The following is a 25,330-nucleotide window of genomic DNA, read 5'->3' as shown; positions in this document are numbered from 1 at the left end:
TTCACGAATTTGAACAGAAATTATTCATTATTATTAAGTTTATACTATACAGTTATGCGGAATTTATACTTGTAAAATCTTAGTTGCCGACTAATCTATGCTAACTTTTAAGTTATAAATCGTTTGGTTTTATTCTTGTTTTTATAATCTTTATATGGTTATAAAAATAATTATTCATTCAATAAATTAAACACAAATTTGCTGTAGAAAAACAGTTTTAATTTCAGTCTAAATCGTACCTCTGTAATATATTAATTAGGAATAACCTATGTAAATGTATAAATTATAAATACCTTACATTCTACGAACCTAGATATAATAAGTTGTATCAGTAAAAATTATAAATATAATACTACCTAAGTAGTATTCTAAAATGCACTACACTACAATTTTTAGTAAGGTAACAAATCACGCAGTATTTGGAATTATCTCGGCTACAAACGTCCTTATTTGCATTGGAGTTAACATGATGTGCTTGGGATCAGACAATTTTTGTTCAGGCCTTGTCGGCTGTTCGGTGTCTGTAGAATTCTTATTTTCTGACATCCAAGTAAGTTTAGTGTTTTCCGAGAGCCATTGATTTCCACCTAATATTGTCTCCTTCAGTGAAGCTATACGGAACTTCGTAAACAAATCCTAAATCAATCAACAAGTCGTTATAAAATATGAAAAAAACAAAAAAACAAAAAGCGTATAATAAATTATGAAATAACAGATATTTCGATATATAATCAAGTTAAATACGAACTGAACCTTCATAGTCGTCCAAACTATGCAATATATTATATATAAAATATTAGAACGATATATAACATGTTCGATTTAAATCAAACTTAAAATTCATATATCAAGACCATATAAATATTTTAAATTAAATAAAATTAATTATTTTTTTTATTTTTTCTTTATTTGGTTATTATTTTTTAGATTTAAATATTAATCACATTGCCCTTAGTACATAATATGATCTTCAATTTACATTAATTTCAAACTAAAATGTAGTAATAAAAAAAACAAACCTGTACGTCTAAAACAACTGGAGTGGATAAATTTTTATCTTCATTGTACTCGAATATGTGCTCAAATCTTAATAACACTGACCCGTCTTTCCACGGTTCCAAAGTAAGTAACTGTACGTTATTTGGTAAAGGTCTTTTTAAACCAGAATACTAAAAAAATGAATTCTCAATTAAGATTTTACAAAAATAATTGAAAATAAAATGCATACCAATTAATTGCAAACTTAGTTTGTATTACCATTTTTGTACAAACAGTAAAAAATATACATGCTTAAAAATGTAATTAAATTTATATTCAGATTATATTTATTTTTAATGTCGATTTTATATTTTTGCGACTTGCAGTATGCTTCATTAATACAATTTACATTTTTTTATTTAGCTATAAACACTTATTATAATTATTCATAAGCTGTTTAATTCTACTACGAAACTGTAAAATGAAGTTTACTAAATGCAAGTGTTTTAATAAAACAACCAGAGTTAACAAATACGTAGTTAAAATGATAAGGTGATGGTAACTATTTAATTATTATTTTTTTTCTATTATTTTTTAATTGTTTAAGGTTATTTTTTTCAATACTCTTTAATTATACGTAGGAACTTAGATTTTTATTAAATATTTTGTGACTTATTGTTTAGAACAGATTTATTAAAAATTGTCTATTTTAATATAATAATATATTAATCAATGAATAATTTAAAAATTGTAAAAATATTAACAGTTGGCATTTTATGTATCATTAAAGTTGGAAATTTTTCAAGAATACGTTTTCGTTTTTATATAATTTGATAAGTTAACTATAAAAAGTAAACCTAATTTCATCCTTAATAATATCACTGTTTTTGTTATTACTTCGATTTAATAAACGATATCAGTTTTTTTCTATAATATTTTTACTGAAAATATAAATTATTTTCTTATGGGATTAAGATATCACATAGACCAGGAAAGCGAGTTTTCTTAGTTGATTATAATGTATTAGTTTCCCTTGTAGTTTTGAAATAATATTTTACAGAAGTAGTTTTTTTGAATTTTTATTATTTAATTAATAATATGTTAAGTATCCTTATTATAATATTTTGTATCTCGTTAATTTATTTGTATATTTTCTCGTAACTTAATTTTGTTTTTAACCAGATTATAACACGCAAGTAGTTTATTATTTTTTATACCTACATACTAAAATATGTATAATGTAGGAATACATAACGTGACCGTAGGTTTACAATATAAAATTTGAACTAATTATTATTACATGTCTATAAATATTCATGATTCATGTAATCTAATTTATGTACTATAAATATGTATCAATAGTATTATTAGAATAAATTCGTAGTTTTTATATTCAAAACGTATTTTTTGAGATAAATATTTATTTTGTTTTACCTGTAGAGCAGTGGATTTCTTTAGCTCTTCATAGGATACAACACTCTGTTTCTTTGTGAAAAAATATTGTGGTCGAATAAGTTTTCTTTGAGCCAATAGTCTTTCTACTGCAAATTGTTTATCAACTGATCCTAAAGTTAAATAGTGATTTCCTCTGGCTACCAAGCCCACTCCAAATGCGGTCTCATTTAACGCTTCGTTAACGCCAAAGGCATCGTCTTGGAATATTCTTCTATGTACCTAAGAATGATATTTAAAGTCATTATAATTATATCGCAAAATAATACTTGATACAACTAAAATTATAATATATATGACGTGTGCGAGTACCATGAGCTCGATTTCACCATCCTGAAGACTCGATCCACCTTGAGACCTATCATTGAGAATGGAAAATCGTGTTTGTAGGTCTGTCAACGATATGCGGGAAGTAATTGGATAATAGTTTCCGGATACGTTTTCCACGTTTTCTTTTAATGAGAATGAAGGTCTGTAGTTCAATACACGTTTCAACATTTCTCGGCCGTTAGAATCGGTATAGAATGTTTGATTGTTTTTGTAAAACGGAATGTGAAAACGTGATATGATTTCCTTTCCAATTTTATCGCTGAGAAAGAACAAACAAAATTAGTAACTTTTTATTGGTCTGATTAGGACTAACAATAAAAATTATTTTATTTACTTACTCATCTGGTATTGGTCCTACGAGCCATTCGAATTCGATATTATCATTTCCGTTGTATTTTCTTATCACCTGACTTACCCATTCATTACATTCTTTATGAATTTCTTGTACAACGGGTCCTGAATATAGATATAAATAGTACTATTATTTTATATTACTATCGTTGTGACGCTAATACAAATCGATTTAATTTAAAAAAACATCTAACCTGATACGCGTCGTGGTTTTTTCTGATTATCGCAAAGAGGTATAGGTGCACCGTCAGGACGAAATATATAAGCTCCCGAGGCTCTATGAGAATCTCTTTGGTTATCTCCGGACATACTTTTGTAATATAAAAATTCCTGAATTAGCGGTATTTCCTCGTTGTCGACGTGCAATACAAAACGCTTTGGGTCGCTTTCGTCGATTGTCAGACCTAAACGCTAAAAACATATATTTAAATAAACATATGTGTAAAAATGATCCTGAGTTATATAATTATTCGAGTATTTAGCAAAATAGTCATATGGAAAAATTATTATTTTTTTTTTTATTAAAACACGTGGTTTAGTGTGAAAACTCCAAAATAAAATTATTTTAATGCAATCATAATATTATGTAAGAAATATAAAAGTATGTATCCATGTGTATCTATATGTTAAATTTTTCTTGAATGAGATCAATTTTGGCAAGTTTTTATAAAAAAAAACTATTGAAAACAATTTTTGCACTATTTAATCGAATTGCATCTTTATTCTTTAATACAAATTAATAAATAGAAAATCTGTCATTAAAGAAATTATTTGAAGATGGAACCATAGAACATATGTTAACCCAATTTGTTTATTTCAAATGTAAAACATACAAGTTGAATATATATAGCACTACTTATTTAATATTATGCCATATACTTATGTCCTATAATGATGTTATAAGAACCGTGATGCTTACTCTATCGCCGACGTCCACGGGACCTTCGGTCTCTGATCCTTCTGACCTCTTGGCCCGTAAGCTGTTGGTATAGCTACTCGGTTGTTTGGTAATTAAATACGACTTGTACCCCAGTGGCGGTATATCTTCGGCCTGGAAAACGAGTTCGGCAGTGGCCGACGATTCGCGGCCTGGTATACGTAGTACTGCATCTGGCAACGGTACGAACTGCACCGTCAGATTTTGTCCCCAAGGATCGGTTACGGTATAGGCCGTTTCGGCGATTATGGGTAACCGGACGAATTCCGTTACCGGTCGACTCAACGGATTATAAAGAGTGAGTACGAACTGTTCACTGTGTTCGGATACTTCGCATTGGCTGATATTCAAAAGATGACAGGACTTACACCCTGAAGTTTCTATGCCGGTGGCTAAACCTCTGAAAACGAATGCGTCAACTACAGCAGTTGTTGTTTATTCGACGGATACGCCGTTATTATTATCAGTGATGTACATTTATAACTTGACGAATGTATAACTAAGATAAGCGACAGTGTTAAAGACCTTATCGTAAGTCGAAAAAAGTTGTCTCACTTCTGTCGTAATAAATATTTTGTCCTAATAACTGTGCAAATTGAGTACGAGATGTACACTTTGTACTTTAAGGGGGCCCTTTTTAGATATTTATTGAAAATACTTAAAAAAAAACCAAAATGAAAAATATTTACTATTCGTGGTTTTTATAAAAGCAATATGGATTGTTGTGTACGAAATTAAGAACTTCGAAATGTTCACACGTTAGTATGTGTAAGAGTATAGCAACTAGCAATCATGACACGTATGATAAATATATTTTAAAAGGGTAAACATTTACGGTTAGTGTTTATCGGAATCGTGAAATTGGCTATTGGCTCTTGAAACATTTTTTTGATAATCACCGGATTGAAAATTGCAAATAATTTTAGAATATTTAATTTACGAGACTAAAATGTGTGATGAGTATACGTCATATATCCTCGTAAAACACGGTGAGTAGGTACTTCCGTATCCCCCCCCCCATCCAATACATCACTGATTATTATTATTGTTTGTGCATTACGATAATATTGAGCACGACGCATCTTCGCACTCTTCGATCGCCTCGCTCAATAACCGTGCGTAATCATTGGCCACGTGTTGCTTTTCTGTACCGGTAATGGCATCGTGATGTTGCATCACCCCCATCGTTTCACGGAGCACTGTGATTTTTTGCTCATATTTAGCGCCTGTTAGGCTTTGAACGGCCAATTGTTTGCACGCCTAAAATATTATTAATAATCAAAATAATATTAGTTTCGATTTGATATTATTAAAACGGTGTTTCATTACAATATATTATTATTGTAAATGCTACAACACGCAGCTATAAACATATGTGTGTAATATCGCTGGAGTCCTATTTCGTTGGTATTAGTAGGTTGAGTATTTCGGTATATATTAAAACACGATTAGAAGAATTAATAAGCATATTGAATATGTATGGTGTACGTAAATGTTAAATAAATGTTTAGCACACTCAATGATTTCAATTAGTTGGGTTACGTACTTGTAAATGATTATTTCCCCTTCTTTCATAGTATTTTTGTGTAGGCCTGGACGTAAAATATCCAGTCCAATACGAATGTTTGTCACTTTTGTATGGGAAGAAGTCGTCTTGCTTGGTCGGGAACGTTATTTTCTGATCGTTTACAGCTTTCAGATAACATGATGGTGTAGAGTAAATAGCATTAACTTTACTTCCAGACGCTTGTTTTGAGTTTATATGTCTACAAACGATAAAAGGTTAAAGTTCGGAATCTGGGAATATTTTGATTAATCAAAGAAAATTAATTGTCCATAATATACCACAGTTGTTAAAAGAATTAATTTTATTTTTTGACTAAACCAAACCACCGTGTAAAATAGTTTTCAAATAATTGTATTGTTAATGGTGCAGTGGCAAACATAAAATATAATCTATATACTATATTGAGTGTCCTGATATAGCATTTTTCCCGTTTCACTACCGGCTGTGCGCCAGTGGCTTTGTTCTAATTAATAATATTTTAAAATTTAATTTTTGAAAAATATTGCTTTATTACACGATTGCGTTTACTATTATTTTTTACAGTAACTTTATTTTTCATAACTCGTATATATGTAGGTATATATATAAGATATAAATTATCATTATCAATCTTCTATAAATTTATGATTTGAATTGTTAAGTTTCATTAGGAATTTAAAAAACATGTCATAATAATAATACAATTATACAGTATTAATTACAAAATATTTAAATTTTAAAGGGTTTTATTTCTAAAACGAAAATAAATTTAAATTTAGATTGTATACACATTAATAATAAATAGTAATTAGTAGATTCGTTATCCAGTCTGTCATTACTTTTATCTGGGTGGTTAATTAATTTTGAATGCATTAAAAAAAAAAACTATTATTATACATACAAATATAATAATATGTCTTTTAGATGCGCGTACTTAATATAGTTATATTTAATAAAAACCTTTTGAAAGTACTATATGCATTCATTTCAGAATAAAAATAATATTTATAAAAATAAATGTTCCACGGGTAAAAGCCAGATCAAAGTTATATATTTAAAAAAAACAATACTAATATAACTGTAAGTTTATGTAGTTTATGATATTGTTATTATTTCCAAGATTATAAAAATGTAAAATGATTTAGTATTACGTCTTTTTAACAATTATTCCATTCGTTTTTCAATCGAGTTATAAATTGTTTACCTATAATATTTCTAAAAATACCCAAGTAAAATAATAAATAATTAAAAATAACAATATGCTCGTTCTTTGAATGTACCATTCAATTTGAAAAATTATGAATGCACATCATATACAATATTATACTGACTTAATTAGTTTATCCATGCTATAAAAATTAACAGCTGCATCTGTGTATTGGAAATCATCACCCATTGTTAATATAATATGATTAGTTCGATAGTGAGAGGACTGGTTGGTTGCATATGCAATAAGCCTTTGTGCCTGAAAACATTGACCGATATTAAGATTCCCGATATATAAAAAAAAAACCCATGCACCATATTTTAATTGTATAATATATGATCTACACTTGATTGATTTATTGAATAACTACAAGAAGCAATCGTATTTCGTTCATTTTAATGGTGGATAAAATGTTTTATTCCGACAAATAATATGAGTTACACTCGTTATGCTATTGTTTGATTTTTTTTAATAAATAATATATTATAATATGCTGTTTTTGTGGTGGCATAAAATAACAATATTTAGTGGATTTAATTACATAGGATATTTTGGCGAAAAAATAAGCATACAATTTTATCCATTTTATGAATAAACAAATAAATGCTAACAATTCAATATTGCTTTCATTCTGTGCGTCACTGATAAATCCCCGAACATTGTGTTCAAAACAAACGTTATTTTTAATCAATAATAATTTCCAAGTATTATAATTTATAAAAAGCTTAGTATTTTTAAGTAAATAAGCTATAAGAAATACCACCATAGATATTTTCTACAAAGTTATAACCAATGTTAGATAAGCTGTGCTTATTCTGAAAATGACGGATATGATAATTATTGTAAAATTAAAAGAATCGCAGCACTATCTTATAAAACAAATAAAATAAAGCATTGTTTAGTATTATAAAATATTGTTTACTATAAAAAATATATATAATTATTATATATTGAACTTAAGAAATCTTTTTGATTTTTATAATAGAAATTTTATAATTATTAAGTTATTTAGGATGTATAAAAAACTATGTAACGTATGGGCAAAAGCTGAAAAAACCTTTAGCTAGAAATTATTTACTTGGTCTTGTTTTAAATGTTATTGTTTTATTAAATAAAAATTAGAATGTATAATTCAACCGGGGAAAAAAATTAATAACTATACCTCATAAGTATATTATTGAAACTTTGTAAATAATAAAGAGGCTTATGAAAGTTTTGGAAAGTTGACACTTTGCAATACATACATATTTAATGTGTTGCCATTAAAAAAAAAAAAAAAATGTTAATATTTTTTTATTCTTTTTTATTTTATTTTATCCGGGGTCATAGAAATTAGAAATAATGAATCTAGTTTCTCATTATTTTAATACATATTTATTATGGCAAAAAGATAAAATAAGACGTGATAAAATATAAAACTCAAAAATCAATAAAATATTTTTGAAAATTGGAAGAGTTAATATTTTATTGAGTGTAATTCAATAACCTAACCTATTGATTTCAAAACATATATTTTATATTTTACACTTTTAGTTTGAGGATTTTCAAAAAAAAAAAATTGTTCTATACATAAAGAATATAATTATAACTTGAAGAATTTCAAGTTTATTACTAAAAATAATCAAAATTATTTGTAAGAAAACTTATTTTAAGATAAAAGTATATTTCTTATTATTTTAGCCTTTCTTCATTAAAATAATTTTGAACCTGACTTTTAGAACTTGTTTTACTTTAATTTAATATGAAATTCCAAAAAATAAATGTGGTTTAATTAAATGAAATATATGGTTACACGGTATACATGAATAAATTATTATAAATTATAATATTATTGGTTTCGCGCAACTTATAAGCATACATCAGTTAATTTTTAATCAAATCAAAATTATAATTATTTGAATTTAGGTTAACAATTTATAGTTGCTAAAATTTTATATTGTACTAAATATAAACGTAAAAATAATTATGTTCAGACTTTTTAAATTTCTCGTTAAAAAGATTATATTTAACTTCGAAATTTGTAATCATTATTTTATCTACCATAATACACGACGTACATGCCATTTTACCCATAGCAACACTCACATCATTAACACAATACCACGAAAAACTGCAATCCCGATCGTGTTAATATCATCATATACAATTTTAAAAACAAACCAAAAAATTATCAATTATTGTTGTTACGTTGTGCTAAACCAAAAAATAATGTATTAATATGTCACTGCAGGACGTTTATAAAGACGAATTACATGTCATATACACTTATTAATGTTATATACATCCGCACAACGGGTCATTTACGCGATTTAATGATTATTATTTCGCCGCGTGCAAGTGAAGTGAAACCAAAAAAAAAAAAAAACTATATAAAATGTGATTGTGCACCACGTCGAGTGTACTAACTTAATGAGTTTGTCCATACTACGAAAGTTAATAGCAGCAGAAGTGTACTGGAAGTCTTCGCCCATTGTTAATATCACACTGTTAGAGCGGTATTGAGAACTTTGTTTTTTAACGTACTCAATCAACCGGTTCGCCTGCGTGTGTATATACAACGTACGTCCGTACGTACATGTGCTTAATAATCGAATATATAACGTTAGTGATTTACTTGATTAATTTGTCTAAGGATTTGAAATAGTAATTGGCATCTTGGTACGTAAAGTCTCCGCCCATTGTCAATATCACGTTGCCGTGGTTCTGGTATGCGTTCTCTTGGTACCGCAAGTAATTGATCAAATAATTCGCCTAATTTATTTATTTTTCATGCAGAGTGCACAAAAATATAATATAATATATATAATGTATATATTATTAAATGCGCGAACAGCCAACGGAGTGATTGACGACAAAAATATGCATAAGGATCTTTGGGGAAGGGAAAGGAGGAAGGATTTTATTTTTCAATACTCTACCTTGGCCTCTACGTTGTACTCGGGACTCCTTATGTCGTCCACGATTGGGTTAACGCCACACACGATGTCGAAACAAAAGCCGTCAGGTGCACTGTAATAGTTGTAGAGAACTTGTGTGTAGAGATCTGCCGATGAACCTAAATCGAAAGTGAAACGATTATGAGATTGGTGAAGAACATATTAATGGCACTCAAGTACAACTGTCTATATACGCATATATTATAATAATTATGAACGGTATACTGCATGTGGTATGCCGGGCCACAAAATATGTTACCGATACAATAAGTTTAGGTTTACCGAATTTATGCCTTTGAAGACTTATGCATAATATTTTAATATAATGTATGGGTATAGTCTTTAAAACACGAATACGATCTAATACAATTCGTGTTTATGATATCAAATAAATATCACACGACTTAATTTAAATTAATTAAAATACAATTAAAAATTAAAAGTAGGGTCAACATTGGTGTTTGATATCAACCCTCCAATACACTCGTCGATCATAATATATACATAATATAAAAAATGGTGACATTTGGAATGTTAAAAGGAGCAGTGAATCGAGAATGGTAGAATTGGTGCAGAGAGCGGAAAAGTTTTTTTTTTATCAAATAAACCAGTGGACCGACAGTATTTACAATTCTTTACATACGTTGTACATGTGCGTGTTGTTGCCGTCTTACTAACGAATAATATAAATACAATTACATAACACAGTTTAAATTTTGTATTGTTAACCTAAATATTACAACTAGGGTTCTAAATTTGAAATATTTCAATGAAATATTAAAAAATATTTTTTCTTCTTTTAAACGTGTTCGGTTATATAGTTGATAAGAAATAATATATTGATAATACACAGAAAATATCCATAGTAAATATTCAAAAATATGCACTATAAATTTTTGATAATTTGTTCGTGGTGTCTGGAAAAGATTTTTAGCTCGCTAAGCAATAAATCAAATAGTCAAAAAAGAAAGTAAATATGTACAACAACTTCCGAGCCCTAGAATTTACCACTTGTATTATTAATTGGATCCTTATTGGTTATTATTTATTATACATATTTTCTTTATTTTTACACAATAAACCAACTTTTAAAATTTTTCACTTGCAAGTTGACGTGATTATAAACATTAAGATATAATAATTTATATTTTGTTTTTCATCATGTTTTTATCCTTCCGTCAATTGTGCGAGATACCTGCTTATTTACTCCGAGCTTATATGTGAATAAGGTATTATATTATAATATTATTATTCATTAATGGTAGACCAATTTTTGTGTAACTCTCGTCAATAGGTGTGATCAATGTTTTGATGTGAAACATCTAATGGCGCGGTACGGTGGTGAGACCGACTGTGGCGTGGCGACGCCCCACTCGTGGTTCATCGGCTCAATTCACCGAAGCTCGACAAAAAATTAATAATAATAATAATTTTCAACATTATTACAAAAAGAAAATTGTTAATGTTTCACATCTTCCAGGCAGATTTGAAGTTTAATGTTTGTGTTAAGTTTTGTTATATCTAAGTATTACATTACCGTCAAATACTACTGTTTACGTGAGTTCCTCGTGTGTCTAAATGTATACATTTTAGTGCCAATATAATGAATATGGTGTTTATATCCTGGAGAAATTAGGTAGGTAGTAAAAATATATTTTTATCTCGATCAATTATACTATGGAAATGTATTTTATTATGTTTAGCAAAGTTCTTTATTTGCTTTTATTTAATAGTGGTTTTACAATTTTAAAAATTAGGATTTTTTGGTTTTTATTTGTAAAATGTTAGTTTTTTTTCCATTAATATATAAACGGACTAACTATAGTATTTCTTGGTATCCATTTAATCATAATAAAAAAAACAAATAAAACGTAATTCAAATGGTTTAAAACAACAAATACTCGTACTATTGGGTACAATTATTTTATCCCACGCAATAACTAACGTCACAAAATAACGAGCGATTAACGAAGGGTTGGGGTAACCAACAGTACCAAAAATATATATGAATCTAATGAGTTTTTGGATTATTTCAATTGTATTAAAGAAAATACGATGCTGGGGTTATAACATGGATAATACAGACTTGAGTTCATGATATTTTAGTTTATAGGAATTAATACTTAAAGCTATAACATTTCAAATGAATAATTTAATTCAAGTCCCATCTGAGTCAAAATGTATGCCCGAAGCGAAATTGTACATTTTAAAAATTCAATCATCATCAGGTTTTCACCAAACACATTCTTATTGAACTTTTTGTTATTTAGCACGTAATATTCTCGTAAAACATCTATTAGTACCTTGTTTAGTATTTATTATTACACTTTTATCATTATGTGCTCATTATAGTAATCACATAGATACAATAAATATTATATTTTTTATAATTATTTATGAAAAAATGTATTTAACTTTATAAATTATAAAAATCAATGTTGTGAACATTGTTAGTGGAAATAAAGACATTTATAAGAAATATTATGATACTGGTAAGAAACAAATTAAAGAAAAATCAAAATCATATTTATAAAAACCTATGTTGATATTAAACAAAAATCATATTTTTAATAAGCGCCAATAAATTTTTTTAATAAAATTGTTAATAAATACTATTGTTGTATACACAAATACACATTCACAATGTTAAAATCAATAAACATATATTGTAAATTACTGATTTAAGATACCACTAGCAATATTTATGTTTTTAATTGAATGAAAAAATGTTCGAGTCAATAAACACTACTAATGTCTTTAATTAAAATTTATATTTTTTATTCGTAACATTTTTTATATTATTTTTACTATGTTCATACTTAATCGCGATCTAAATATTTATGATATTTTAGGTTTTAATATTTGTATTATAATTTTAATAATTATAATATTTTATCATAATAGACATAATAATGTCATTGTAACAATAAGCAATTATAGGTATACAAAATGATTTATATTTTATTGTGGTTTGTAATGATTGAGTTATAGCCTATAGTAAAAACTAGTCCACGAATAACATATATTATATGAAGTGAAAATTATAATACAAACATTTAAATGTACCAATATATTGATTCCGAATAGTCCTAAATGAATATCATTGGTCAACAAATTTAGAATGTAATGAATAATTGAATCCATTTTTTGAACACTGGAAATTAAAAACATTTCTGAATATATTCAACTAACCAAAAAAATGTGATAATACAATTACCCAGTTTATTTAGTATTATCTAGTATTAATTTTAAACAAATGAAAAATCACAACTAACCAGACATTACATTTACACATGAATTTCTCGTGGGATAGAGCGATAACCGAATGTATACGCTATGTTCACGATTATTCAAAGATAAACGCTACGGAAAAAATGTGAATTTGAATGAAGAATATAAAGAGTGGAGCAAATTAATTAAAGTTGATGAATTGAGTAGGTGGTAACACTTAGGGGGGTATTACCTGGTAAAAATATGATACATTTAATTTAAAAGATATAAAATATTACTGAACGAGCGGCTAAGCTAATTAAAAATGTTGGCTCAAAAAAGAAAGTCTGCAATAACACGAGTAAAACGAAATTAGATATAAAGTTGAAGATTATCCTTCAAAATATACAGCTTGGACATTATGATCCATTTTGTAAACACGACTTGTGATAATAACAATGAGTTTAATAAAACAAATTGCATTGTGTACGTGAGAAATTTATTAACGCGGTTAGATTAAAGATTTCGATTCGTATTGAAATACAGTGGTTCCTGGATGTAAATAATCAACAATAAATGAGGAGATTGATTAAATATTGAATAATATTACCTAAAGATAAACACTAAATAATATTATAATGAATAACGTTGGTTTACTGTTAGTACAAAATTATAATTATGTTTACCGCACGTTTTTTAAATAAACAAATCATTAATATCTGTCTTATTTAACTAAAACTAATTTTAGACTATATCATTTAATCATGTATAAACAAATTCGATATAATATCAAAAAATCATAAATTAAATTTTAAATAAACTGTGAATCGTAATAATCCTATTGGTTTACGCTTGAGCGCGTTACTAGTAGGTATTAAGTATGCATACCAGTATACCTAGTAAATTTATAAAGAAGCGATTGACTAAAATTGTCTGGAAACAATACTGAAATTATTAAATTAAAAATCCATAATTATAATATTGTTCTTTAACTCGTAAGTATTTTAATGCCATTCTATACAAAACTGTGTACACCATTAAGTAATTAAAACAAAACTGGATATTGAGCATTGGTTTCGCTTCCTATAATATGATTTGAACTCACAGTATTCTTTTAGGTGTGTATTTATTTATTATTTTTTAAATTTTAAAATGATCTTGCATTTAAAACAATATTTTAAATGGTATTTCACACAGGTTTATCTAAAAATTGTACACATTTTGTTCAAAAATGATGTGTTTACAAATATTCTTCTCCATATTTTTATCACGCTATTTAAAATACATTTTTTAAACTAAATACTCTAAAATTGTTTTCTTCGAAGTAAAATCTTTAGTGCTCAAATTGTCTACTCCGAGAAAAAAATACTTTTTAAAAATATTGTAAAACCAATAGCCTCGAGCTTTATTCGTCTTGATAAAACGGAATTTAAAATATTTTTCTTGTTATTACTGTCGTTGTATAACAAAAAACGTTATATTATAATATAATTATTTATGTTGGTTCGAATTACCGCATCTGGTAGTTTACTTCAAAGTCCGATCTCGTAATATTTCGTTGACGTTAAAAGATTTAATCTTTCTTTGCGTACGTATAAGTTTACTTATCATTACAAAAACAGATGTTGTTTTCGTTCTTAAAACACAGATAACACATAACAAACGAAATCGGTCCGATGAACAAGTTCTCTAGTATATTGTTGTATAATATTATAATTACCAATATTAGGACTGGATTGCCATATCATTTCCGCCGTCTTATTCGTCAGCCTTTGTATTTTGTCCTCGAAGTCCAATCTTCCAAAAAATAGTCCATCGTAACCGAATTGTGAAAACAATGTGGCCATTTGCCTCGAGTGGCCAAATGGATCGATTTGCCACCCGATGTGAGGTCTTCCACACTCGCCGAACGTATCATTTAATTTTCTGTGATCAAGCCAATGATTTTAGTTGATAATCAATTCCATACATTATATAGGTAGATGTACTTATGGACAAAATAAAAATGGAACTTGGAAGGATTTAGACTCTACTTTAAAAAAACTCTACTAAGTCCTTATAAAGTAATTACTAAGTAAATATCAATTTGTCTAGAATTTTTAAATCAAATACAATGAATATCATTGAAAAAATAAAAATAAATTTAAAATGTTTTTTTTATGGCACAGTATTTTAGATATGTGATTTAAACACGGACAATAAGAATTGTTGAGTTTCCACAAAATATGTGGTAAAAAAATAATTTTAACACACAGTATAAGTAATATTTTATCACAAATATTAAATATTGGTGTTTTTCATTTTATTCCGTTTGCTTAATACATATTGGATAGATATGAGATAGATATTGCATGTAAATTATCTTATAATTAACAATTTGTATTTGTATACCAATAACCATAATTGGAGGAGGTGTGGTACTATAAATCCCGTTTTAATTTTAATAAATACTACGGGGACCTGAGTCTCCTCAATCAATGGTAAACATTTTATACAAACAAAATCGGTAAACTATATGCAATGTTTTTAATTATCAATATTATTACCGATTAAACGGAAATGTTTATAAAAAATATATATTTTTTGAAATGTAATATTATCTACTTTGGTGGTTTAGGAGCCTATATAATATATTTTACACTGGTCTCGGACTGTTTCGTATTGGTCCCGAAATTCACACATACATTTTGTTCCGGCCTTGGTTCCTATTGTATTATTCGAAAATTCATGCGAAATAAACGTCAACCGAAATTTCTAATGAACGTCCTTTGTCGTTACTCGTCAAGTATACGAACGACAAATGATCATTACCATGAATGAAATTCAAATGGTTACCAATTGGGTGGATGCTAATTTTATTATTATAGGTACCAGGTACGGTTAACAATCGATCTGCGCGGTGACGACATAAGCGATTTACGCCGTACCCGTTGAGCTTTGCGAATCGGACGCATTTATTATTTACCTTAAACCCCAAGTAAACTGGTCGACAATGGACACATAATTTGAAGCGGCTTCGTCGTTCATGCTCCACGCGCCGCCGATAAACTCCAACCGCCCGGACGCCACTAGGTCTTTTACGATACTCTGCGTCTCCTCGGACTGATCTACCCACCATTTCCAGAAGAATGCCGTCTCTACGTAGATGAACCTGAGACATACAACACGCGTTAATTACAAGAGTTCGGGGGGGGGGAAGGATATTACTTTTATCAACAGCTCGTAACAAAATATGTTTATCTTTAGAACCTACCTCTTGTTCGGGTCTTTTGCCAGTTCGTTAACTACAGAGTCTAAAATGAATTGTACGCCGGCCAATTGAATGGAACTGTTTGCTAAAAAAAAAAAAAAAATGATTAATTAATAAAAAAACTATCATACGAACATTAAACAGCCATTCTTTTGTTCTTTTTCTATACCTACATCAGTACATACAATATTGTATTATACGCTATGAACAATATGAACTTATATTAAAGCAAAGCAGAATAATTAGTTGTGTCATCATAAACTAAACGAAAGAGTTTACAAAGTAATTAAATTTACAGCACAAATTTAATACTGTGAATCGGTATACATGTTTTTAGTTTACATAATATTATGTATAATATTTAAATGTATTAATTTAATTATATTATTTTTGCACGTAATAACATGAGCTCAAGTTGCAGAAGCTCTTATAAAAAATAATCAGTATTTATTTTACTAAGTATTAACTGACATTTTAAATTTTTTAAATGTTCTTTGTATCTTAAATTAATTTTTTTTACAATAGCAATAACAATTTTTCCAATTATAACTCAATAATATTTAAATATTATACCTGAATAAATTTCAGGTGATTTGTTAAAATGTTTTATCGCAGTGTTTTTTATGTGTATTTTTTCAAATGGCAACCCATTAATTTTTTAACATTACGTTCTGAAGCAGAATACTCATTTGACACTTTTAGTGTTTAAAATATCAAATATCAAACTAATAATTTATTATAGTATATTATATTATTTTTAAGCTTTTAGATAAGTAGATAAGTACATCACAATGTTTTAAGTTCTCTTGTGACCTCACTTCTTTAAACTTTAAATAGGTAAGTATTTAAAATGTATAAATAAGAAACAATTTATACACTCACATTTTCAAAATAAAACTTTGTGTGTCATAACATCAAATAAAAAATATGACGTGTAAAGCAATTAAATCGAAATAAATTAAAAATATAAATCACGAGGATTGAATATGGTAAAATTCGCATAAATATTTTACAAAATAAATGTGGCACATTTAAATAAAATATATAGGTCAGCCTAGTTGTATATAACAGGGGTAGCCAGCGAGAAGAAACTCGTGAGCCACCAAATATATTAATAAATATGGAAGAGCCAAAATGTAAAAAAAAAATAAAAATAGGTCATACATAAATATACATAAATTCATACTAAAAATTTTTTTTGTAAAAATGTTACGATAAGTTGCGAGCCACGAAAGTCTATGACGCGAGCCGCGGTTTGGCCACCCCTGGTAAATAGATACTTCAATGTATATTATATTATTTAATGTTTTGATCTATAACTCAAGTGTTATGTATTTATAAAATATACCATTAAAGTTATATTATGTATAACCACTTTAATAGATTACCTATTTTGTATTATTACATATTGTATTGATGTACTGCATTCGAATAAGTAAAAATAGATTTTTTGGATTATTCAAACTAAATGATTAATTGTATACTATTATAATATAATTACTGCCGAAGTAATATTGATCGACGGTCTTCAGCCAGCCAACGTCATCGTGTGTATGAGGTATAAAGTGCACATTGAGATATCCATCTTTGACCGGATGACACGACTGAAAAAAATAACCATAAAAATAAAAAAAATATTACTCGTCTCAGTAAATGTTCACCGTTAAGTCGTTCTACAAATATAAGATTGTGCAGGAAACGTCATTATTATTTGTATACGTGCTTAGTTTATTTAATAATATAGGGAAGTTTGCCCAGATATACTGTATTACCATAGTTCGCAGTTTATCAAAAATATTACGAAAAATGGCCGGACTTGTCATTTTAAATTATAAAAAAATAATGTGTGTTATTTATTATTATTTATTATTCCTCGTTAAACGTTTATCGGCGTAGATACGGTATATATATATATATGTTGTATATAATAACTCTAAAATGGTTTTACTTATTCATGAGGTTCTTATTCTCCGTCGCTGGTTTACATATAATTTTATGTCTTAACACGTAGAGTTGCCCAAGTTGCATGTTGTATACCTGTATAGTATATATATATATATATATATATATATATATGTATAGAATACCTTTGTAAAACTAAAATAAAAACTGAACAATTAATCAACGTGTACGATAATATAAATATTCTACAAACTAAACTTTAGTTACTAAAGCATCGATAAAACATCAGATATACGGTAAACTTCATGTAATATGGATAATAAATTATATTATTTATTTTATTTTATCACGTTCTACTACGTTTGGCCATATTCTATATTATTTAAATTCTTGTTGTATTTAAGTTTTATCTACTGATAATACCTAATTACTATGATTTAAAATGTTAAAAAGGCACCTATACATTATATTATTATTATTTTATTTATATACACGAGTTTACCTATATTTACCTATATTATTTAGAAATCAATAACTGGCTAGTTTAACTATTTTTATACATGCATATTGTATAAAAAAGTTAATTTGTTCAATAATAAAAATAACTCAATCATTTTTAATAGCTTTTAATACCATATCATAACTGATTTAATTGTGTTACATAATATAGTTTATCATAATTCAAAAAAAAAATTAATTCACTCGTATTTTTTCTACCAGAAATGCTAAAATTGTAACATTGATTTGTATTTTAGATAAAATTGTATCGAAAATGTATTGTTCTGCTGTTTATATGCCGTTTTTATCATCAAATAAAATCCAAGAGTTTTACCGCGACACCAATAATCCTTTAAAATTGGATTGTAATAAAATGATTTGACTAAATTACATACATTGTATTCCATTACTTAAATAAACACAATGTTTTAATGTTGATACTTAAATAATATAGGCAAATATTATACGGTTCAATTCGTTTTAATCTCGTACACGCATTTAGAACTTCAAACGATATTATATATTTTTACAATGATATACATATATTGGTAAAATACAATTATTGCAAATTGTGTTTATCGATGGTATAACATGATTTTTGTCTGTTAAAATATATTTTAATTTTGTGCAATGCTGTCAGGTTTTATAAATTTCAAAAATATGTAGAAATAACAAAATATAATTAATCTATATAATATCAACCAGTGATCCAGAAAGCTCCCACATAACTTATACTGTAATTGATACAATTGCATAGTATTTACTCACCAGCACAAAATATTTAATCAATTTAAGTTAATGGCTTAAAAAAGTTGAAACAATATCAAAAATGTATTTATTCTCAATGGAAATCCATAAAAACATTGTCTACTTCCGAATTGAAACGCATTAAAATTTCAATTAATATTATCAAGTATTAGGTCATATGAAATTCAAAAGAAAATGTTTATGTAAGTATAAGTATTTATCTTCAATAATTGGCGATCCATATTTGAAAAGAAATGTTTCTTTTTTATTTTGATGAAGTTGGCTAATATATTGATATTATATCTAAAATTTTTTAAACATTTTTAAAATTTTTAAAATTTAAACGATGATATCAAATTATAGTATTTGATAGGACTGATTATTGAATAAATAAATCAACCTTAAAATATCGGTTATTATTATTTATTTATTTTTAACTGACAAAAAGCTTTTAATTTGATCGTTTTATATGGAAAATTATAGTGCAATTTTAAATTTGACAATATTGGAGTTGATTTAGTACTATGCAACCGTTTCGTATATGTAAATGATTTCTTTATTATTCGTTAAATAAATGCAATCGGATTCTTCCGAAACAATAGATTTTATTTATTATGATCTCATTCAACTTTAACGCCATTTACACTCATATATAAATTATCATGGCGAGCGACAAATTGTCTTAATTGTTAATATAATATTATATCCTAATCCTTGCTTATCTTAAAAGCAATTATTATTATTTAATTTTTATGAAAATATCGTACATGCATGCATAAATATGCCTATACTGATTAAAAAAAACCCAGCAGATTAGATTTTTATTATTTATATATTTTTAATTAATTTTTTTAAAAATTTTTATTTGAGTTTAACTTTAATTACTATATGATAACATTTTTGATTAACAAATTCACACATCAAAATAAAGTGATATATATATATAGCGAATTAGCTTTTAAAAATTAAGAATTATGTTCATAGTTATTTTATAAGTAAAAAAATACTTAATAAATACTAATAAACTAATACATAAGTTAACAATCAATTCACGCTGCATTATTATCGGATGAATGAACCTAATGATAAAACATGAAAACGATTACTGTTTAACTCAAATATTGATTAACAAAACTTTTGATTACGAATTATAAAGAATAAATGTATGTCATCTATATTTTATGTTGTAAAATTAAGACACTGCAAACATAAATAAAATAGTTTACAGGTTTAACGTAAAAAATATTACAATGCTCTAATTTTTATTGTTTGATTATAAGTCTATAAATAGTATAATTAATATATATTTAATTATGTTTAAGATATCAATATAAAAAAACTACCTGTTAATGAATATTAGTTACCTAAATATACTATACAGTGTAACATTTAATGCGAATGTATTATATACTATTTATATTATTTTATTAGTCGTACACTACTATATGACCGTACCTCATATCCACATTTTGCACTCGGTTCGCTTTTTCTCCAGGGTAAGGCGTAAGTACTCGTGCAAGCGATCAGCACCAGCAACGCCTTGTCAACTGAGTAATGCATGTTTCGTAATTATTAGGTATGCGGAAAACGGCTTTTCGACACAACTAAAATAATAATAATACAATGTTATTGTCATCAGCCACCAAGTTCAGCGAGAGCAAGACGAGCGCGAATTCAACAACCGCTGCATTAGTTGAAGTCGGCAGTTGTAATAGTCGCCGACTGATACGAAGACCGGACGTTTTGACCGGTATTATAGTGTGCCATTCTACCGGTTTCACTACTCCTCCTGTGAACAGATTACACCGCGCGAGTGTGAGCGTGTGCGTGCGAGTGAGTGGTAGCCGATTACGATGTTATCTCAGCCACAATAACCTTTGATCAGCGGTCAGGTGTTCAAAATAAAAACACCGTTGAAAAGATAAAACACAAGCAAACGCTTATCCATTAACGGTTTTTGTCGGTTTGATTGTTATTGCAAAAGTTAATGAAGCATATTGTAGGCGACGAGTATTACCTATAATTGTCGGCGCATTGTCTGCAATCCCCAGTAGTTAACACTACACCGGTCTTTTGTTAACATTATTAATATATTTTGTTATATTTTCGTTCGAGTGTTGTTATAACGAGTGATTGTGGCCTGAAGTATGAGCGAAGTGAATGGATGTTATGATTGATTTGAAAAAAAAAAATATAATAATTAAAATTATATCATTATTTCAATATGTACGCACTAATCAACGCCATATAATATGCTTTTCGGGTTTTTAATATGTACGCAGAGTAGCGAATAGCAAGTGCCTAGTTTAAAATAAATTATTTAAAATTAGTTTTATTTTTCTGACGACATTTGTTATTCACTACTTAGAAAAAACTTTTAAAAAATATGGTCGAGTTTTTCCGTGTACATTAAAATATGAATGACTTTTACCTACTTACTGACAATACGTTTGGACGAGAATACGTTTTTAAATATTAGCAATAAATAAACACAAGCTCTTTTGTTCATAGCTCTTGCATTTACTTTTTTTAAATAAAAATTGAATGCCTACGTTTTGAAAGCTAAAATTGCTTCTTTTGCCTTTATTTAAATTTCTTTTTGACTTGAAATCTTCATATATAATTTAAGCATATTGTTCCAAAATAAAAATAAACCATTTTTAAGTAAATAATTTTTTTAGAACATTTTACATTTTAAGACGCTGTTTTTTTACATATTTAAATAAATTTAAAAAATATTCATTCACTAAATAGTAAATAATATCTACAATAAATTTAATTTAAAAATAATCATTGAAATTTATGCTGTACGATTTTTTCATGATATTTTTATTAACATAAAAATATGAAGTATTTAAATATATAAACGTATTATAAATGTATGGAATTTCCTCGTGGCTTGTCAATTGGCCGTTTGGTGTGTTATTATATATTAATATAAAGTGGTTGCTGGTGTTAATACAATCAATTATAGTTACTATATTTATATATTCCTTTGTGGGATAAGACAAAATATACATTTTTTTTTTTATAGTTGAAAAATCCGATGAAAAAGATTCGAAGTATTTAGTGAAAACGTCGAAGATCTAATTCTTTCAAAGCAGTTCGATCGACAATAATATTATCACAGAATATTATTGAATTATAAATAAAATATGTTTAAAAAAAATTAATAATTTAAGCAACACAAGAAATTATTTACATATGCCGATGGTATAGAGCAGAGGTTCTCTACTAGGATGTCGCAAACTTTCCGTAAAATTATTTTAAATATTCTTATTTATCATAGCAATCATTCATATTTTTCACAGTTAAAAACAAATAATTTTATAAAATATAATAATATGTACATAAGTATACTCGTAATACGAGTATTTTAAATTTTTACACTAACAATTATTATTGTTTTGTTTGTTTTTTGTCCTGTCATTTTTTTTTTTTTTTTAATAATTAGATATTAACATTTGAATAGGTGCGTAAGTATATGTTGTATATGTCATATATAGAAGTCAAATGAAAATTTATCAATAGTTAACTCAAAGTTTTCAAAAAACGATAAATGATCTAAAAAATGCTTTCTCTCTCGATATATATATCAATAGCCCTAGAAATCTCTGGTAAAAAAAAATTTAGAAATTCAAAACACTTTATAGGCACATTATTGCGCTGAACGATATTGAGGTATACCTGTAGGCATAAATAGTTTTTGTCAGCAACACATTTTAGCATCTACATAAGATAAAATTATCTAATTATATTAAATATCTAAATTCTCTTAATTATCATAATAAAAATTAATAGAAAAAGATAAAACATCATAAAAAACAAACGTTAAAAATAAATACATTTTAAGATATAAAAACGACACTATCAATATATTATAATTTGCGAAGTCAGTAAGTTATCATTACGCAAAACACAAAATGATACCATAGACATATCCATTTAAACATATTACATCTTATTGGCATATCATTTGTTTTTTTATTTTTAACCTTTTTAGTTAAATTAATTGTATTATTTATTATAGATTCGACAAATCAAATAAATCAATCAAATTAAGTTTTAAAAATTTAGTGAGACTAATATGGTCAATAATTTTATGTCCAACTGAATGTGTTCTTTATATTCTTTGTCTAGTAAAAAATATTTTATTATTTTTTTTATTTGTACTTTGTATTGTATTTTTATAGTAATTGAATTATTTTACTACTTAAATTAAAAATTAAAATTAAAAACTAATTATACATAATGAAATGACCTATTTAATTAGTGATAAATTCGCACAGATGTAAAGGAAGTATGTAAAATTTTTTTAATTGTGATAATTCCACTTTACTGGTGTAAAAGATTCATATAATTCAGGTAGTCTAAACAAATCGGGCATATTGACGAACGCTGGTACAAAGGACGCCGGTTTTATTCGTTTCAGACTTAAGCACGGAGAGCTACTGTGATTAATTTAATTTTAAATTCAAAGGTCAACGTGGCTTCTAGTATAGGTCACGCATTCGTATAGTTGGTACAGTTGTAAGCTTACGCAGACTACGGTGTCTGATTATAATACACAATATGGCACTCCGTTCCAGGCGAATTCCCAAGCGTGAGACTTTAAACAACACGCGTATTAAATTCAACTCGTACATACGACTAAACAGGAAATTTTTCCGTGAGGATTTTTGGACAAAAACTAAACGCATGATTTTAATACTGTTCGAGAACGTTTGCTTCATGTAAAACGTAAAAACTCAATGGTTATTTGATAAATATTATGTTGGTGATCCTCGATCGAAATTCCAAACTCTGCTCAAAGTTAGTTTTTACCACAGTTTACGCGACGTATCAAAACCTCTTCATAAGTATTAATATATATTATTGTAATATAAATTACCATCGCATGAGTGATGGACGCATGGTGTATGCATTTCGATATTCAACACCGTCCCTAATCCAACTAATTATATTGAATTCATGCAAACACGCAGTTCATATTTTATTTATAATATATATTTTAATCTATGTACCGGCTGATATACGGAATAGTGTCAGTCATATTATTGTAGTTGATGTTTCATATTAAATCATATTTGCATCTAGCTATTAAATTAATTAATTGTTCAAATATTTTCCATACGTTAATAGTTTCGGCCTTATGTTATGAATATTAAATATGCCGGCACATAAAGTAGCTGTTACTTAAGAACAATTTAAATAACTTATATCGGTAATTCGGGCCAATATAATTAATTAAAAATAAATTTATTTATTTCGAATTTAAATCATAATTTCAATCAGTTTATACTAAGTATGCAATACCGTTTTATTCATTTTTTCTAATTGGATTGTATATTTATATTTGATAATCATAAGGTAATAACTTCAGCAACTATATATTATCGTTAAGTCACTTTATTAGCCACTACTTTTTTACTGTTTAGTTGTATACACTTTTGAGTTATATAACCATACAAACGAATAAATGATGTTAGGGTTGCCATACTATAATTTAGTATGTTTTTTGTAATTTTGTGTTTATTCTTATTACTATTATTATTCACATAGTAAAATTTAAATAATGTACTCATATGTTTATTTAAATATATACATTTTTTTATTATTTAAACAATATTAACCTTAATTCTTTAAATAATAAAATTAAAAAAACATTTCGAATAGAATACAAAGACAGATAGGTGTTAATCAGATTAAAAAAGTAAAGAATATTGTGATCTATAAAGTTCAATCATGAAAGGAAACTAAACAAAGTTTATATGAAGTATGGAATCGGAAAGTAAAGGGAAGTTTGTTTCTTGTAAGATTTCAAATGTTTAGCTAATTTTATTAAACCAAAAACGAAATGAATTTACTTAAAAGTATTCGTATTTTACCGTATCACATTTATATATTAAAACGTGAAGTGATTTTTCAACAGATATATTATCTAAAGCTCTGAAGAACCAATTTATGTTATTTTTTTTTCAAACGT

At 27.0% G+C, this 25,330-nt stretch overlaps 1 protein-coding gene across 3 annotated transcripts; it reads right to left on the bottom strand.

Moving 5' to 3' along the window:
- Positions 1-197: 197 nt before the first annotated feature.
- LOC132920033 (lysosomal alpha-mannosidase-like) lies at positions 198-21,150 on the bottom strand. Of its 3 annotated transcripts, none has more exons than XM_060982062.1 (16): positions 20,800-21,150; positions 17,699-17,801; positions 16,201-16,282; positions 15,913-16,098; positions 14,668-14,873; positions 9,720-9,856; positions 9,208-9,341; positions 5,595-5,814; positions 5,109-5,308; positions 4,031-4,448; positions 3,306-3,522; positions 3,099-3,216; positions 2,743-3,019; positions 2,413-2,652; positions 1,020-1,169; positions 198-636 (listed from the first exon to the last, which is right to left on the bottom strand). In XM_060982062.1, exons 1-16 carry the CDS (start codon positions 20,902-20,904, stop codon positions 409-411), a joined length of 3,021 nt encoding a protein of 1,006 aa, XP_060838045.1. In that variant the 5' UTR covers positions 20,905-21,150; the 3' UTR covers positions 198-408. The 3 variants fall into 3 exon arrangements, with proteins under 3 accessions (XP_060838045.1, XP_060838044.1, XP_060838042.1); XM_060982061.1 differs by lacking the exon at positions 9,208-9,341 and adding an exon at positions 6,926-7,059; XM_060982059.1 differs by lacking the exon at positions 9,208-9,341 and adding an exon at positions 9,416-9,552 and having other exon boundaries at positions 20,800-21,149.
- Positions 21,151-25,330: the final 4,180 nt, after the last annotated feature.

This window comes from Rhopalosiphum padi, chromosome 2, assembly GCF_020882245.1.
Source record: "Rhopalosiphum padi isolate XX-2018 chromosome 2, ASM2088224v1, whole genome shotgun sequence".
NCBI lineage: Eukaryota > Metazoa > Arthropoda > Insecta > Hemiptera > Aphididae > Rhopalosiphum > Rhopalosiphum padi.
This window is presented reverse-complemented; position numbering and strand designations above follow the sequence as displayed.